Raw genomic sequence first — 19,027 nt, 5'->3', positions numbered from 1 at the left:
CCCTGTCAGTAAAAAAGTTCTGGCTGACGATGACCTTTAAGACATTCCAGGAAATGAATGAATGGCTCAGCTCATTCAGGGTTTGCCATTTGGGATGGCTAATACACGTTTCCTTTCCAGCTGTTTCTCTTTCTAATGTGGAGCCACTTTTTGCTGACGGTGCTTTGGGAGGGTAAAGGGTTAATATGATGAGTCTGAAAACTGAAATTAGAGCAGGCGTGCAGATAGCTAAATTAATCTATGTGAACAATAGTCACTGGGGGATTTGTCTCTGCCCTGACGGCACTGCCTGCATGCATTTATCCGAAAGCACTCTCCTTTCTGTGCTATTCTGTCTCCTCTTCTTCTGAGAGCCTCATCTCTTACAAGCACATTCCTTACCATAAGTTACTTTGCATTTCTATTTTAACCAGTGGAGGGCTTTCCTTGTCCCCAGTGGAAGCATGAATGAGAGTGTCAGATTTCTTGATTACTGGCGCTCACAGCATGCTGACTAAAAGACAGTTTGAGCGTGGTGATTGTCAGGGAAGGAAAAGGAGCAGAGCTGTGCTGATCTGCAGGGAGATACTTCCAGACTGGAGAGAAAAAAGCCCACGAGGATGAGCAGGGTCACTTTCTTTGAGGTAAGGCCACCATTTATTTGCTTGGACAGGCAATGAGAAATGAGGTTCCCCGATTGCCAGATGATACATGTTCACTTGATTCTTTGTCTGTGATGGGCAATTTGTCAGGACAGAAAAATAAATTAGTATCTCTTATAAAGTGGCAGGCGGCGTGTTTATAAATCATGGCTGTTGTGGTTAGTTTCACTACGTTTCCAATCAATGTTGCTCTCCGGTGGACGGCGGATAATGTTACGTTTAGTTGTATTTTAAAGGTAGTGCTTTCACTTTCCTATTGCACAGTGTGTATTTCCAGTACATGTAATATACTGTATGGTACTATTATTAACGGAGGAACTTCTAGCAGCTTAAGAATAAATACTTATGGAATTTACTCAGATTTTTTCTATCTACAATACAGAAGACTGCAATTATGGGTCTTTGTTAAGCATGTGCTATAAGCACGAGATACTGTACATTTATGAAACGGTCAAGAAATGTATCAACAGGGTTAAGCAAATATGCCATTGTATTATGTATGTTATTTACACATTGTAAAATGTGTGTCTACATATCCATTTGCTAACCCATATAATTCTGTTAAGGGTTGGAGGAGGCCTGTGTCTATGCTAACAGCATAGTGTGCAAGGCTGGAAACAACCCAGAATAGGCTGCTGGTCCATTGCAGGGCTCGTTCTCTCACCTGCATGGTCTCACACTGGGCATGTCAGACTAGAAACTATTCCTGCTTTGGAGACTGTTGAAAAGTAAAGTTACATGAAGGAGGATGAATGGGTCTTTGTTTTTCTATCTCTGTATGGTGGTGATTCAGTTGGCGCACAACTAGCTGATCATTTATTGTGGTTGTTATTATGTTGACTCAGTGCGATGGCATTCAGATGTTTTAACCTTACTTTGCTTTGTTGCTTTTAAAGGATACATCTTTTTTAAGTGTACAAATGCGTAAATGACAGTGAAAGTGAAAAAGCACAGTTTTAAAATGGTAAAGACAATCTTCAATTTTGTTATCTATGACTATTACCATGAACATCTGAGTTACAATTTATGGCTGGATTAATCATTGTTATCTTTTTAAAACTTCTTTTATTTAATTAAAGTCAATGCAGGTCTATTGGGCTCTAAGTTATAACATATAATAATAATATATAATCAGAATAAATTAGATTCTTCATACAGTGACACTGACTTTACAGATTAAAATAGTTATTTTATTATTCTTTGACAACTCTAGTAATACTAGTTTAAATCCCTAACCATTCAATGTGATTTTCGCTAGTGGCCCCTGGGTTTTCTGCATGTACGTCTGGATCACCCCAAGTTTTAAAAAACGTGTTGTTAGATTATTTAGTGAGCCCAGATTGGCCCAGGGGGTATGCGATTGAGGCTATGTGTACATCTATGTGTCTACGTACCAGTGACAGTTTCTAACTTGCACACAGTGTTGTAAGTGTAGGCTTTGGCTCTCTGCAGTTCTTTAATGGAAAAAGTGGATTGAAGAATGGATGTATGATTTTATCATTAGGATGTAGGTACTGAAAGAAGCCTAATTATATGTAGACACTTTAAATTCCATTCAATTGCCACTGACATTTCTGCAGTAAAATCTGACATTTCAAATTTCAACCCGTTGTTTGAGAATTTATTACAGTTTAAGAATCATTTTTAGATCTTATTTCACTGTACTGGCATTTAATCACAGGCCTGATTTTCACAATGCAGGTCAAATTTCTTTCTCCACGTGTGCCTTATGAAATGTCTATTTATAGAAGCAATATGGTTTTGCAAAAGCCCTTCTTTCACTAATGAGGCAACTGAAATACTTTTTGCATTTTCAAAGAAAGTAACGATTTTAAATTGCTTAGTACTTTTCTTACAATTTTTTTAGAATAAGCTGGTATTGCTCAAAATTAGGATTCTAGTAACATAGTCTGTCCCTCATTGAAATAACTGTGTGCAAAAAGGAGGGGGTTAATGCAAGTTTATCACCCATTATCTTGATCCACTTTATCCCACTAAAATGTCCCATGAGCTCAGATTCATTTATTAACATATGTGAAGTGACTTAACGTGGTTAGAGCAATGTGAACTATGCACTCCATACAACTGTAACTGCTCACTAGGTCACATCTGTGCCTTTCATCTGTGAGGCGGCTCTAACTCTACACAATTTGTCAGGGGCAGTGCGAGTGCTAATCAAGAGCTCTGTTGATTTATGAAGCAGACGATCAGAGAACTCTGTAATACTAATACACTTGTTCAGGCAATAATGTAACAGCAAAAAAACACATTTAACAATCTCATACTCTATCAAAAACATCAGCATAAAAAGTAGAATTATATACTACTACAGAATAGAATATAGAAAGAATTATATGTTCTTGCTCCCAATGGTGAAACAAAAATGTGTATCATAAGTCACTCTAAATGATTCTTAGCACCTATAATCCGTTATTCATTAATATTGGCACTTTTGACTTTTGAGCAATATTTGAATAATAAATTAATTGCCAAATAATAAATTAAAACTGTTTCTATCTATCTATATCTATATCTATATCTATATCTATATATATATATATATATATATATATATATATATATATATATATATATATATATATATATATACAGCTAAAAATCCACAAAAGGAGAAAAAATTAATCATGTTTTTTAAAATAGACTTTTATTCCTAAGCTTTTAACAACTATCAGGTGTCATCATTTAAGGAAAATGATTAGACATACAGGAATCACAGGCAATATAGCAAATGAGGGGAGGTAGGTGGGTGTAAGAGGGGTGGATTAATAATGTCTGGTTCAGAGGGTCTTGGTCATAAAATCTTTTTTTTCATTATTTGGATGTTCTTCTTTTAAGACTTGCATATGCTGAGTTCATTTAAAAATGTCTGTTAATGGCAAAGAGTATGTTAAGAGTACAATGAGAGAACAGGGACAGGGAAATACAAGAGGTCACAACTATGGGCATCATGGGCCTGACTAAACAAACGTGTCTTCTCTGACATCTGTTCTAAGGCTTCTTCTACCCCAAATACTACCTTCAGTCCTATACATGAACCTAAGATCCTTCTTTCATTCTGTCACCTCCTCTTACTTCTGCTTCGCTACAGGTTCCTAGCTCTATGACTGAGGTTAAGGAGGCAATTATAAGGCTCCTCTCAGAACCAATTCTGTTATTATAATGTGAAGTACTTCCAGATCGAATCTATCTCTACACCCCGTGTGAATAGTCCAGCAACGACAGAAGCATAGAATCCACTTTGAGATCTGGCAGATTCTGCCCACTATTGGGGGATTTACTAGTTCCTATCTGCCCTTACTCTATGTGGGCCTTCTAGCCAGGCAAAATTCCCCTAGGTTACCCTCTGAAGTTCACCTCATAGTCCCACTCAACATTACAATATAAACATGTATGTATGCTCTCCCCGTGTCTTTGTGGGTTTTATTTCTGCCACAACAATCAAAGAAGTGTGTTTGGTTGAATGAGGATCTTAAGTTGACTGATAGTGTGGGTGCACATGTGAGAAGGGCTTGCAATGGACTAATATCTCTGTACTTTTGATGCCTACTGGAAGGTGTTCTTCCTGGTGTAGGGGTTTTTCTACAGGTACTTGTGTTTTTCTGGCACATTCCAAACATGTGGTTATTAGGCTAATTTGTGACTTCTTATTTTCCCAGTGTGCTGTTGTATTGTGGTAGCACCCTTTCCAGGGTTGGTTCCTGCCTTGTGGCCTGTATTATGCTATGACTCTTCATTACACTATGAGCCTTAGGATAATTCGTTTTTTAATAAATGGTTAGATAGTTGTACACAAAGATTCATAGGGTCAGTACTGTCACATGTATGAAGTACAGTGAAATTCATACTTGCATTGCTAATCAACATGAGAGTTTCCCTCAAAAGTTTAGCAACCTGTTTATTATTGTCTCCTGTCTTTCTTTGAATGCTATTTCGATAAACTCCAGCCCCCTATGACCCTCAATAAAGAAGTTAGTTTAAGAAATGAACAGAGAGATTTACAAACACTTGCATGAAACAAACCTTTTAATTGGCAGATAGGCCATCATAACAATTGCATTGAATATCATAATACAGATCAAAGTGTGAAGGCATGAAATAAATCAATTAGTCTATTAACTTCCATCCAACCATCGACCAGTTCATGAACAGGCCTGCTAAATCCGTTTCAGGGTCTCAGAGCCTAGGCTGGCACCCTCAGGTGCAAGGCAGAAGTCAGTCCCAATGGGGAGGCTCTTACAACGTACCATTTCTAAGTCTAACAAGCTGAACTCTGCACTTAGTGTTTAATTCGTAATTATATACAGTACTGTAGATTAACACAGATAATACCTTCTGTACAATCCTTGAAAGTACGCTCTTAACAAGAAGTAAAAATATGAAAGCTGTTAGGTGTGGGAAAGAATTCAGATATCATAAAAGCATAATTGATAAATAATTATTGAATAACTATCCACTATCTAACCAACCACTTTCTAGTCAGCTTGATTTTCTGAGTATGCAGTGTCAAACTTTTAAGGATGGATCAGGTCTGGTTTCATTGACCCACAGATTTTATAATCTTCATCGAGTTTCACAAGCAAATTTAGGCCAGCTATAAGATAAGAAGTCCTCAATGTGCCCTCAGAGCTTCTCTTAGGGTGTAGAGCTTTCTTCATAGTCTTTCCAGTGAAGGTCCTTCACCTGTAATATTAAAATTCAGGCCCCCCTCTTCTGATTTCCACAACCGTTCCCATGGGCACTAACACGCTAGATCAGACTTCACTGTGCTTTAAAGCGAGGCAGTGTCTCTTGCTCCAATTGATTTCTATTTACTATGTTGCCTTGTGCTTGATTCTTGATGTCAGCTCCTCCTTGTTTCTCTCAGTACCACGTTAAGTTGTACTAATACATTTCCTTCATTCTATTCTGGTTTCTGACTTTGATATTACATTGCAATTTTGTTTGCTGTGAAAATCTCTGTTTGAGTGTGGGCTGTTAAATATCAATCCATCTGTTCATTTTAAAACCTCAATTCAGAGTAATGGGGGCATCAGTTAGAAATTGGGCCTGGACTGCCTGCCAGTCAATGGCAGGGCATGCTATTACACACATCAACACCCTCTCATACCAGGCCACTTTAAAGTGTCTAATATTACTCCTAAAGCACATGTCCTGGCACTGTGGATTTAAAGTATGAATATGTATACCCATCAGATGATCAGAACATCTCAAATGGCTCACTATGGTCCAAAAGAGGAGGGACTGTACTCCATAGTCTTCCTAGCCTTTGGCAAGTATGCAAAGACACGTCTAGTATGAGGTTTGTGTCTGCAATTGCATCCCTTTGGTCAATAGACTCACTTCAAGACAAGAACTTAGCAGAGGATGATCAGTAAACCAATGTCTCCTTCACAGTAAATCTCTGATCCGTACTCATTGGTAAATGCTTTTTATTTTGATATTTATTTATTCATAATTAAGTTCAGTCATATTTAAGATACTCTACACAAATATTACTGAAAAAAGATAATCTTCATAAAAGAAATGGCTTTTTGTGAAAATAAAAATCAGATGCATCCTTCCCTATATAAAGCTGTGATTTAGACCCTGTCCCTATATGTTCTGGAATGAGAAAATAATTGTTAGAGCCATAAGGAATGGACTCGTAAAAAAGTTTTCAATTTGTTCTGCAGGAATGGAATAACATTGATCCACAGCTGTAGATTCAGAGGTTCATTGACTCCTCACACTAGAGGTGTCAAGCAGGGGTGGCCACAAGGGGCGGCCATACAACATCCTAAAGGGCTGCTCGAAAATTGGTGTGCATTATTCTGTTGTTATTGCTTCCCTTTCATTTCTCTGCTTGTATTCTTTTTTCCCCCCAATTATTATCAATGTGTTGCTATTATTGGAGCAATGAAAGCTGAAATGTTTGGTTTCTTTTTTACATTGGTATGTATACGGCACATATGGCGTATGTAGCTAAATTTATAGAGAAAAATATAAAGTGATGTTCTCTCAAAATCACTAGGCTTGTGGGGATAATAACTGTAACAAGTTTCAGTCAGCTTCACTTATCATGTCGATACACTAACACCCTGACATATAGATGCTTATAGAAATAAAAGCTTGAAGTCGTCATCATGACCCCAATGACAAGACTTTCTCAAGATATACAACAGTGATATTCTGTATGTAGTTATGTCTACAATAGTATCTACTGGTGACGTTTAACTTAAAATCGATAGTATACTCGCATTTTACAAAGCAAAAACCTCAGTTTGAGTAATTTGTTTTTGACAGGCATCAATCCAGAAATGGTCCTGAATCATGCTCAGGTGAGTCTAAAATGTTTAAACTGATTGAATACTCAAAGTGTAAATATATATACAGTATATACATATACTGTATATATACACAAGTATACACACACACACATATATAAATATACATATATATACAGATATATATATACATATATATATATATATATATATACTCACATATGCATATCCAGGGCACTAAGCTCCTGTTCCACCACATCCCAAAGATGCTCTATTGGGTTGAGATCTGGTGACTGTGGGGGCCATTTTAGTACAGTGAACTCATTGTCATGTTCAAGAAACCAATTTGAAATGATTCGAGCTTTGTGACATAGTACATTATCCTGCTGGAAGTAGCCATCAGAGGATGGGTACATGGTGGTCATGAAGGGATGGACATGGTCAGAAACAATGCTCAGGTAGCCTGTGGCATTTAAACGATGCCCAATTGGCACTAAGGGGCCTAAAGTTTTCCAAGAAAACATCCCCCATACCATTACACCACCACCACCAGCCTGCACAGTGGTAACAAGGCATGATGGATCCATGTTCTCATTCTGTTTATGCCAAATTCTGACTCTACCATTTGAATGTCTCAACAGAAATCGAGACTCATCAGACCAGGCAACATTTTTCCAGTCTTCAACTGTCCAATTTTGGTGAGCTTGTGCAAATTGTAGCCTCTTTTTCCTATTTGTAGTGGAGATGAGTGGTACCCGTTGGGGTCTTCTGCTGTTGTAGCCCATCCGCCTCAAGGTTGTTCATGTTGTGGCTTCACAAATGCTTTGCTGCATACCTCGGTTGTAACGAGTGGTTATTTCAGTCAAAGTTGCTCTTCTATCAGCTTGAATCAGTCGGCCCATTCTCCTCTGACCTCTAGCATCAACAAGGCATTTTCGCCAACAGGACTGCCGCATACTGGATGTTTTTCCCTTTTCACACCATTCTTTGTAAACCCTAGAAATGGTTGTGCGTGAAAATCCCAGTAACTGAGCAGATTTTGAAATACTCAGACCGGCCCGTCTGGCACCAACAACCATGCCACGCTCAAAATTGCTTAAATCACCTTTCTTTCCCATTCTGACATTCAGTGTGGAGTTCAGGAGATTGTCTTGACCAGGACCACACCCCTAAATGCATTGAAGCAACTGCCATGTGATTGGTTGATTAGATAATTGCATTAATGAGAAATATATATATATATATATATATATATATATATATATATATATATATACATATATAGAAGTGAAGATAGGTGAAACGGTTTACATATTTGTAGGTAGAAATCCACAAAGGGAGAAGATGAGTTATGTATCTTAAAATAGTTTATTTATTCCTAAGCTTTCAACCCCTACCAAGAGTCATCATCAGAGGAAACTGATCAAACATGAATGAAAGGCAATATATAGCAAGTGAGAGTGAGGGTGGGGAGGGTTGTAAGGGTGTGGGTGGATTAATAATAAGGTGGGGTTTGGAAGGTGTTGGTCATATAGTCTTTTTTATTATTTGGATGTTCTTCTCTTATGTTGGGTTAATATCCAAGATGTGCACAATACACAATATTATATATGTACTGTGGTAGATAGGGGGCGCTCTCGCTCCCTTGAACCCCTGTCCACGACTCCAAACACCAGGTAAAAGTCCAAATATTGACTTTATTCAAATGCCACAGTGCACCAAGCACCCTCTCCTCCACAATACTCATATACTAATCACAAATACAATAATAAACAATCCTCCACTCTTGCCACCCTTCCACCCAGCTCAGCTCGCCGTCTGGGAGCTCCCGTAGTCCTTTTATATATCCTGACCCGGAAGTGTTCCCAATCCCCAGTCCATGTGATCCTGTATCACTTTCGGGTCAGGTATAAGTTCTTTTTTTCACCCCGGAAGCCCGTCACTGTTCCCTTGACGAACTTCCAGGTCATAGGGCACAAATAAGTCTTTGGTCCTCCCTGCAGCTCCCTGTTGTGGCCCCTGTGGTATCCAGCAGGGATGAGGATAAAAACTACAATGTCCATGACTCCCTGCTGGTCTTTGGGGCATCTCCATAGTTCAGGAGGGCTCCATCTGGCGGCCTGGGGGTATTGACCGGGATGACAAGCTGGCCACCTCTCACAGTACACAATTTCTTACAAACAGTAGTCAGAAAGATGCTGGATCAGCTGCATGCCAAGCTGCATTTCAAGTGCCTAATGCACTATGCTGATATCACACAGAGATAAAAGTCATTAAAGGTGTCTCTCTCACTGATGCCTTGGCTTTTTCCCCTTTCTAGCAGGACAGTATTGACTTAGATGCTTCTCAGTTTTATTAAGTCTGAGAAGGCTTTAAAGGATCAGACCATTAGCTTAGTATTCTTTTGTGTTTTATTTGTCACTGAAAGACTCAAAATCTGTTTTTGCTTCTTCAGGAATAAAGTGTGAAATTAGTAGAACTGTTTCTTAATTTTGAAACACACGTTCGACACAATATACAATATGCAGGTAGATGATATACTCACGATTTATGTAGGAGCAGTAAAACCTAACAAATGTTATATAAATATCTAGTCGTGATTTGTACGTGAATAACAATACATTGCTTCATGGACCCTAAATTGGATATCAGTTATTTATCTTTATTTTATATAATGAACTTTATAAAACACAACATCACATTTACAAAGAAAAGAAGAATATATTTCAAAGTCTTAGAAGTATTCTGAAAATGGATGGATGAAAAGACAATGTTTTGCATCTTAACGTTCACAAATCTGCCTAGATAGGGCACTATTTTTGCGCTTTATGTTAATTATTTTGTAAATTTCTTATCCAGGACAGGATCATGAAGCAGCTGGTGCCTATGCCAGCAACCGTAGGGCACAAGACAGGAATAATCCATGGACAGAGCCGGTCCATCTCAGGGTGACAAGACACTCACAAAGGCAAATTTAATGTCAACAATTCACCTAAAAAGTTGAATCCCTTAATGTGCTCAAAGTGTTGAAGGAAAGTGGCATTACTTTTAGAAATCTCATCCTACAGAAAGGTACTCTTATGCTGTATATGATCCTGAGTAATTTGCTGTCTATTATTATAATTATTATTATTATTTAGGCAGTCAGTATGGTGTAGTGGCCCAGACTTTAAATCACAAGCACTGTTGGCTCAGTCCCGATTCCATGTCTCTCAGTAACCCTGAGGAAGTTACTTAACCTGGAATGCATCCTGATCTTAAGTGAAAGTGATCCTAAAATAAATAGGAATAAAAATTTACTGATAGATCTTAATGTAGCAAACTTTAAACATATTTATTTTATCTTAAAATTAAAGACTGTTCTGATGGTAACGTTTGTTTTAATGTATTTTTATTAAGTTATTGGCATGAAGAAACATTTCTTCTTTGTGATTTATAATCTCACAATCTCAATCTGAATTGGCCATCTATTTAAAATGAGTTTGGAAAGTGCAGTGCTGGATGTAAAAATGAAGTGATATTATAGACTTGAAAGTGTCATGAAGTGTTTGTTCTCGTTTTTTTACAAGAGATAATTTGAAATTGTAGATTATTAGACTCAGTGTAGTTTACTGCAGTCTTGACTCTCCTCCCAAAGCCCAACTGAAACAGATAGATAGATAGATAGATAGATAGATAGATAGATAGATAGATAGATAGATAGATAGATAGATAGATACTTTATTAATCCTCAAGGGAAAATTCAGAGCCACAGGTGGCATTTATCCAACATTCACGCTGTTAGCACACCCTCAGAAATCCTGATGTTGATTTTCCAAAGCTTGGTAACGTCACACAGACAGCCTTCCAGTGTTCGGTACTTCTTTCTCAGATTTAATTTTTTGAGACAAACGTAGCCCCTCAATAGAATGGTACCAACAGATATTGCACAATTATTTTAATTAATCTTTCAACATAGTGCTAGAGTGAAAATAACAGCATATTCTCAAACCCATTTAATAAGCTGTGAACTGGATTTAATAGTTTAGAGAAGGATATGCTATAAAATGAATCCAGTTTGGGGTTGCAAAGGGTTAGAGAATATCCTGGTGCCATCGTGCATAAGACAGCATCAGCCCTTTGCACAGCCTTTTCATATAGACACATATTCAGACTCAAGGCCAAAATGAAACCAATTAACCCAAATTGCACTTCTATAAGGGGTGTGAATGGAAAACTGTAGTACCTGCAAGAAAACCCAGCAAAAAGAATTTTATTATGGATGAGATCTTAAATTTCTCCACATTGTAACCAATGCTTCCGCACATTGATTAATTGCACAAACCTCATGCATAAAGACACTTAAACTCCTCCACCTTAATTTGGTTGTTACCCCAATCACCTGACCTCTGACCTGGAACCTTGACCTCTAATTTGATGGCTTTGTCTCTCATTCAAAATAAGCCACACTCTGTAAGAAATGGACTTCAGTGAAGCAATAACTCAATATGGACAGTCCTTGTTGATTTTGTACATAGCAGCCCTTCGCTTCTACACTTGTGAATGCTTCTTTTTCCCTGAAGGAAATCTCTTCATTTTATTAATTATTGTTTATCTGAACAAACGAACAGCTGAGGACACAGACTTTACAAAATGTTAAAAAAGGTGATATGATTTGATAGTATTATGTAACTTGGTGGACCTAATAATTGTCATAGTGTTTAAAGTTTTCTTACAGCAGTTTTTGGTATGGAACTATTTACCATATTAATTAACCACAAAATCAATTTGTATACAACTAATAAATTAGAAAATGTACACATGGCTTGTTATTCAGGTGTGTTCAGGGACATAGTTAAATGTTTTGAAAGCTGGAGCACTTTTCATTATTGTTACGTGCCATTTCAATACATTGTATTGGAGATCTGTTTTGTTGTGAAAAGAGTCTATTAGATGTGTAAAAGAGGGAAACGTGTGAGTTAAAAATAAACTCTGACAAGGTCTTTCTACTATTAAAGTGTCTTTGTATGGTCCAATTACAGAATCATGTGTCTAAAAACAGTTTTACAATATGCATTTTGATTTGCTGGTTATGTATTAACTTGAAGTAATCCTTCCACTGGGACTTCATGTATAAAACCTTTTTTAGATTCCATACTAAAATACTGCTTATCCTCAAAGGGCAAAAATGCAGCATACACAAAAAAATTACATTTATAAAACTGTTTTATGCCAGGTGCCACGTCAAGTTCCTTCATAAATATTATTATTAAATTAAATTAAATATTTGCACTTGTGTACAAGCTTTTAGCCACTCCCCATCCCAACCCATCAGTAACCAGAGCTTTTAGCCACTCCCCATCCCCACCCATCAGTAACCAGAGCTTTTAGCCACTCCCTATCAGCACCCATTAGTAACCAGAGCTTTTGGCCACTCCCCATCTGCGCCTGTCAGTAATCATGTATGAATTAAACAAATATTCATGATCATATAACCATATAAATTTGGCCATGTTCCTGAGTGATGTCTTTACTATAAACCTTGGGTGAATGCAGAAAATGAAACTTTAGTGAACGTAAACTTGAGTTATTACTGACTAAAGTGGGGAACCGTAAAAACATTCTTTTTGATGGCCTCACTGCGGGAGTCATCAGCTAAGTAGAGAGAGCAATAGCAATATGCCGCAATGCACTGCCCAGATCACCACAGTACATATTAACAACATTCTTATTGAACATATAAAAAAATAAAATCATTTTACTACTTAAATGTCAATGTTGCAATACATACAGGTCTCTTTATATTCGACATACAACATCCAAATACCTTTGTCTTGCAATTGCATTGAAGTCCTGAGGAACTTAGTCTTGGTTATCCACGCGCTTATCTTGGCCTATTTCAGGGGGCAGAGGCAGTCCGTGTGCACAATCCATCACAGTGCAGCAAATCTTTGTGGGGCTGTACAGCAGTTGAACAGTGTGCAGAAGTGCCTTTCATTACATAACTCCTCTTGTTGTGTACCCACTATCACCGGAAAAAATAATGCAAGTTGTCTGTAATATACTAAATGTTATTGCAATCCTGTCAATTAGGCTTACTTACCAAGAAGCCAACAGGACACACCACTATTAGATAAAATAAAGGAATTGTGGGTTAAGACGGGCCAGTTTACCACAGTGTTAGTCAAGCACATTGGAACATCTCATATTACTTGTATATTAATTGAATAAAGGTTCTTTCATCCCCAAAGACACTCGAGTTATGTTGATTGGCAATACATAACTGGCTTCTTCTGAGTGAGTTTGTGTTGTATGGTTGCGTGTGTGATGGACTTCCATTCTGTCTAATAGTGATTCAGTGCTATCAGGATATGCTTCAGCCCACAGCCTTCCTGAATTGGGTTAAGCTTTTATGCCATTTGTGAATACTCAAAGCGGCTCAGATGGAGCAGCTCTTTGCTTGTTTTTATATTTTTTCCAACCATTTTCATATTGTCTCCTAGCACAGTGGGCTGCTGTTATGTTTCAGCTAGGCTTGTCTGTGTTTCTATGTATGAACAGATGTTCTCCTATGTTTCTTGTATTTTGTGGGTGGTACCCCGAGTGGCGGGGCCACCCTGACATCACCACTCCTGAGCCTCCCTCTGGCTGTTAAGGTCAGAGTTAAGGGAGCTCAGTTGTGGTACATTGTAGTTAGTTTGGAGTCTCTGTAAGTATTGTAAATTTTCTGGTTCTGATCATTTTCTGCTCACCTTATAGGAATTCTTTTTCTGGATTACATATTGAGACTTGGTTACTCAGGATTGCCTTTTGTCAAGTGCTTATTGCTTCTTTTTGAGCCTTTGTGACATTTTCATTATTTTTAATAAATATTCGTTTATTTATGAAGATTACCTTTGTGATTGCCTCCTCAGCCAAACATTTGCTCTGCTTCCTTTGTTTCTGTGACACTTTTTGATGTTTTTGGGATATTTAAATTCAATCTGGAGGTTTACAACTCTTTCGGGCCTGCTTAGTTTGAGGCTGGCAAGGGGGGCTGGGATTAAACCCATTGTGGGTGGCCTTTTCTAGGCAGGAAAGTAGGCCTGGCCGGGCCTGTGAGCCTTCTGAAGGTCTCACACCCCTTTCTTGTCATGGTCCTGACTCCATTTCAGAGTAGTTGGGAGCAACCACATTGATGGTGTTAAAATTAGCCGGGAGATGTTTGTGTTTTTGAGAAAACCAAAGTATTTCTATCAACTCAGAATCCAGAGGGCTAAACTGTAAATTAAGTCAAAACAAGAATTGCCAGGAGTCATTACTAAAATTATGAGAATATCATTAGATCCAAATTGCTAAGTCCAAATGAAACTAATCGAGAAGTGGGAAGCTACGAGTCACTAACCAGCATACCTAACACTATGAGTTCCAGACTAACATTCTATGTTAACTAATGTTGTCTTATTTTAATTTTTTATTTTGTCTTTTATTTTTCTTTTTCTCATTATGTAAAGCACTTTGAGCTACTTTTTGTATGAAAATGTGCAATATACATAAATGTTGTTGTTGAGAGCGCATCCTTACCTGGCCTGGAGGCCATTATGGAAGGACAGTTTGGATGGGTGTGCATCCCTGGCCAGGTTCTGTTCTCTTTCCCAGGTGTGGTGAGGAAATAATGGATGGACATGGAATGTAAAGAAGAGTCAGTCCCCCAGTATATTAGATAGCAGTGTTCTCCATGGCTGCCCAGAGTTTGGACACCCACAAGGCTTTCATGGGACCTGTAGTTTGGGAACACAGCTTTATTGAGATCCTCAGGGGCCACTAGTTGGTGCTGCCAGAAAAAGACTTGACTGTTCTGTGGAGCTGCAACCTGGCCTGGAAGTGCTTTCAAGATGTAATTCTATGGCACTGGATGTACTCCCATATCATGTATAAATGAGGCGACCTTACCTTACTTGAGAAGTTGAAGTCAGGTGGAAGAGGAGAACACTTGCTGGAAGGCATAATTAAGAGGGATGAGCAAATGAACAAATGGTACTGTGGTTATTTAATTATGAGAGTCTATAATACTGAGAAATGTGTATAAAGAAAGCACTCTTGACTTGAACTGAGGACTGAGTTGGTGCAATTGTGTCTGAGGTTTGAAGCTCGGTGGCACACACTACTGGCCACACACTACCTGCCAAATCCATAATCTTTTCTCATGTACTTATTTACTTACTTTTAAAACTGGAGTTCTCACTCGGGATCACTCCACTAACTAACTGGTGTTTTACATTACAGTCCTAAAGCCTTACACACTAGTCCACCACACAAATATTAAAAGAACTTTACCTTTTAGAATAAATTATTTATAATTATTTGTGTTGTAGAGATAAAACATCCAGTGACTGTTGTGATATCCACCAAGGGGCACTGCCAGAAAGATACAAGAAATTACAAAATCCAGATGGGTGACAACACATGTGCTTGAGGGCAACACATGGGTCCTTTCTATTATTTCTTAATACCAAATATTCAATGGGGAGGTCAGACTACACCTTTAATAGATCAGGAAATCCCACCATGCTGGGCTCAACTATTGGGCAAAAAAATATGTAATAAAAAAAATTAACAAACGAACAAAAGGGCAACTGATACAAAAAAATGAACAAAAAAGCTCAAAATGAAACCAAAAACAACAGAAGAAAATGAAGACATGATTAAATAATAAGCAAAAATTGCACTGCAAAGTCAAAACCAGAGACCAAGTCCTGGCACAATCCTGACACATACTGAGAGTACTTTATTTGATACTTGGGTGAGTAATTTGGGAGCCATCCTATCAACTTTATGGGACTCGTTTAGGTGGGCAGTAGTGTTGTAGCATTTATCATGGATGGGATAGAAGTGTTAACAGCTGAAGAAAACTGCACCCAGAATAGTTTGAAATCATCATGACTTGGACTTCACATTGTGTCTGAAATGTGACAAGGAGATCCTGAATCATTGTAGTAAACTAACCAGTGGTGGACTGTCACTCTAAATAGTTTGCCCTACATCAGCCCAAAAACAGAATTGAAGTCTGGTAACAGGGTAGGCTATTGCATAATAATACATTCACTTTCTTGCTCGTGGAAGTTGTAATGGGTGACAAGCCAGTTGATCCAGTAAAGTAGATGAAAACTACCAAACTAGGCAGAAGGGCAGATGATGTCGAACAGGCTAAATTGTTACAGAGGGGTTTGGACATCATACAGGTTCAGGCAGATTGGTTGCAGATAAAATTTAATGTAAGTAAATGTAAAGTATTACATGTAGGAAGTAAAAATATTAGGTTTGAGTACACAATGGGAGGTCTGAAAATCAAAAGTACCCCTTATGAGAAAGAGTCATAGCAGACTCATTGATTTATCAAGATAGTGTAAAGAAGTGATCAAGAAAGCTAACAGGATGTTAGGTTATAAATCACAGGGTGTAGAGTACAAGTCAAAGGAACTTATACTTAAGTTATATAACACAGTAGTGAGGCCTCAACTGGAGTACTGTAGACAGTTTTGCCCTTCACATTACAAAAAAAGACATAGCAGTGCCAGAAAAGTCAGGAGGAAAGCAATCAGGCTGATTTCAGGACTGAAAGGTATGAGCTATGGGGAGATTGAAACAGCTGAACCTTTTCAATCAAAGCAAGTGGAGATAAAGAGGAGACACGATTGAAGTATGTAAAATTATGAAGGGAACTGGTAGAACCCAGTTGTTACTTTAAAATAAATTTTGCAACATGAACTTGGGGACAGTGTTGGACACTTGTTAAGGGCAAATTTCACAAAAAATGTTACAAAGTTTTTCTTCATGCAAAGAACCATTGGCACAAGGAATAAATGACCAAGTAGGACTATATTGATCTTCAGTTTGCAACTTGAAATTATTTTGGTCTATCTAGGTGAACAGGATGCACAAGCTTGTTGCACTGAATGGCCTGCTGTCATCACAACATTTCTAATGTTTCTCATGCTCTAATTCTTCTTAGAGTATCGATTCTGAGAAATTGTTTTACCAGTACTCTAGAAATTGTAATCATACATGCAAAAGAAAACAATAAATGTGATTTTTTTGTATTAGTGTCTTAAAGATAATGTCTTTGTGTATGGCCTAGTATGTGAATTATGTGTAGTAAGAAGGCCCACCCCTTTAAGAGAATTTCCCAGTGTTCTGTGCGGTACCATCTGATTGGTCAGTCAATACAAATAGGAAGGTAGGACATGAAGAAATAACATTATGTGCTGTGTTTTCTTGGCAGCCGAGGCATGAGCATGTGAATGAGAAAGAGAGAGAGAGAGGAAGGTGAAGCTGCAATTTTATTGGTTCATGAGTGGTGAACACCTACAGTCGAATCAGTTTGAGCAGCAGAGCATTAACAATGAATGTGTTTCGATAATAGATTTGTGTGTGTTTTAATTACATTAATTAGTAATACATTTGTTATTCATTAAAAAATCAGTTTCATTCTAGCAAGTATATACAAATATATTACACTATCACCTATAAAGTGATATGGATTTTAGGCCCTTCCCACCTGGAATAGCACTGACCATTTCCCATTTACACTTTGGCATACCGCTGCCACGAGAGGATGTATATGGTAGGTGATGTTTTTATTTATATCAAGAGGAAAATGTATATCATGAAGACACATCTCACATTCTCAATTATAACTTCTTACCTGCATATGCATCCAACAGGATGGATGGTCATCTGGTCAGGGTGAGCCAGCAACAAAAAGAACTCATTAGACTAGAGGTGTTTTCCCAGTGCCTATTTGTTGTGTTTCTTAGGTGAATATAACTGTAATTTCTCATTTTTTAAGTCGTCAAAAGTAGAACATGATGAATCTTACATTCTGATAAGCCTCCATTACCTACATTCAATTTTCAAAAATTCAACTATTTTTGATTACAGATCTCGCTTTGGCTGAATGTTTTTGGTGTCCTTAGATTGGTGGTGTGCCTCCTAACCAAGCTACTTAAATCTTTCATCCTGCCCATTCTTCCTGTGAAATACACATGGAAATAATTCACTTAGACATTCATTACTGGCATATAAGATATTGGCAATAAATGCTTAGTCAGATATATGGTAAGAATAAGTGAACCCAATGACAGGGACATTCAATGTAAATTATGTTTTAGTATTATAAGGGATTAACCTCAATTGGATTAGACTTTAAATACAAAAAAACTTTATCCCATTAGCAAAACTCCCATATCTCTTTAGTACAAGCTAAAGCTAAACTACATGCATACTTGTTTATTAATGTGCTGATCACTTTTACCGATTAAATCACATCTTCAGCATTTTGTCACATGCAGGATGAGGATGTCATGTTCAAAAATAAGAAATGCTGATCTTCTGATGAAGTATATAATAAGTGCTTAGTCATTATTTAGATTTATCAATACAACCCAATGCAATGTGATTATAAAATGAGCTTAAAGAGGAGCTGCATTTTAGTTATTTGTTTACGGGGTTTGTTGAACATTCAGCAAATGCTAAGGTATCCATTAGAAGGTTATTACACCATCCAGTAAAAGAGCAATTTAAAAAGTGACAGCTCTGCTGAGCTGTACAGGTTAGAGTGCTTTCAGGGCAAATTGCAACTCCCAGCTGTTATGCATATGCTGTAGATCAAAGCTGACATGATGTAATTAAGAATAAAAAGAGGAGGCGAATCAACAAAGCATTGCAAGTCAATACGGTATCTAACAAGACGCGTATGATTGTTATTTTCAAAAATTCACTTTCTCTGTTTTCTGACTTGAGGTGCACAAAGCAGAGAGCAGTTGCTTTATCACATCCATTCTCATATTATGTGTTTTTAAAATCTTCAGAAACTGAAAGTATTTCCCTGTTCCCATTAAGCAAAAGAATTAGAATATCTTTATTGTCATTGTGACAAATACAACAAAATGCAGTACCTGTGGTGTCAAAATATAAATTAATATAATTACAAAAGGATAAGAAGAAATAAGGTAGAACCTTATTGCACATGAAACACTATTGCACAAGATGTCATGTATTGCACTGCTGCATTGGAAGTTATTAAGTGGCATTCAGTGCCCTTATAGCAACAGGGTAGAAACTGTTATTCAGTCTATTTGCCTT

At 37.6% G+C, this 19,027-nt stretch overlaps 1 protein-coding gene across 2 annotated transcripts in view; it reads left to right on the top strand.

Annotated features, from left to right (window-relative positions):
• Nucleotides 1-360: 360 nt before the first annotated feature.
• Nucleotides 361-19,027, top strand: part of LOC120514667 (very-long-chain enoyl-CoA reductase-like) — a 124,832-nt gene continuing 106,165 nt past the window's right edge. Inside the window, exon 1 of one of the 2 annotated variants that reach the window (XM_039735164.1) lies at nt 361-623. In XM_039735164.1, coding sequence (XP_039591098.1) covers nt 600-623 — 24 coding nt within the window. In that variant the 5' untranslated portion in view covers nt 361-599. The remainder of the gene's footprint in view (nt 624-19,027) is intronic. The other variant, XM_039735166.1, reaches the window with a different exon arrangement.

This window comes from Polypterus senegalus, chromosome 14 (assembly GCF_016835505.1).
Source record: "Polypterus senegalus isolate Bchr_013 chromosome 14, ASM1683550v1, whole genome shotgun sequence".
Taxonomy (NCBI): domain Eukaryota; kingdom Metazoa; phylum Chordata; class Cladistia; order Polypteriformes; family Polypteridae; genus Polypterus; species Polypterus senegalus.
This window is presented reverse-complemented; position numbering and strand designations above follow the sequence as displayed.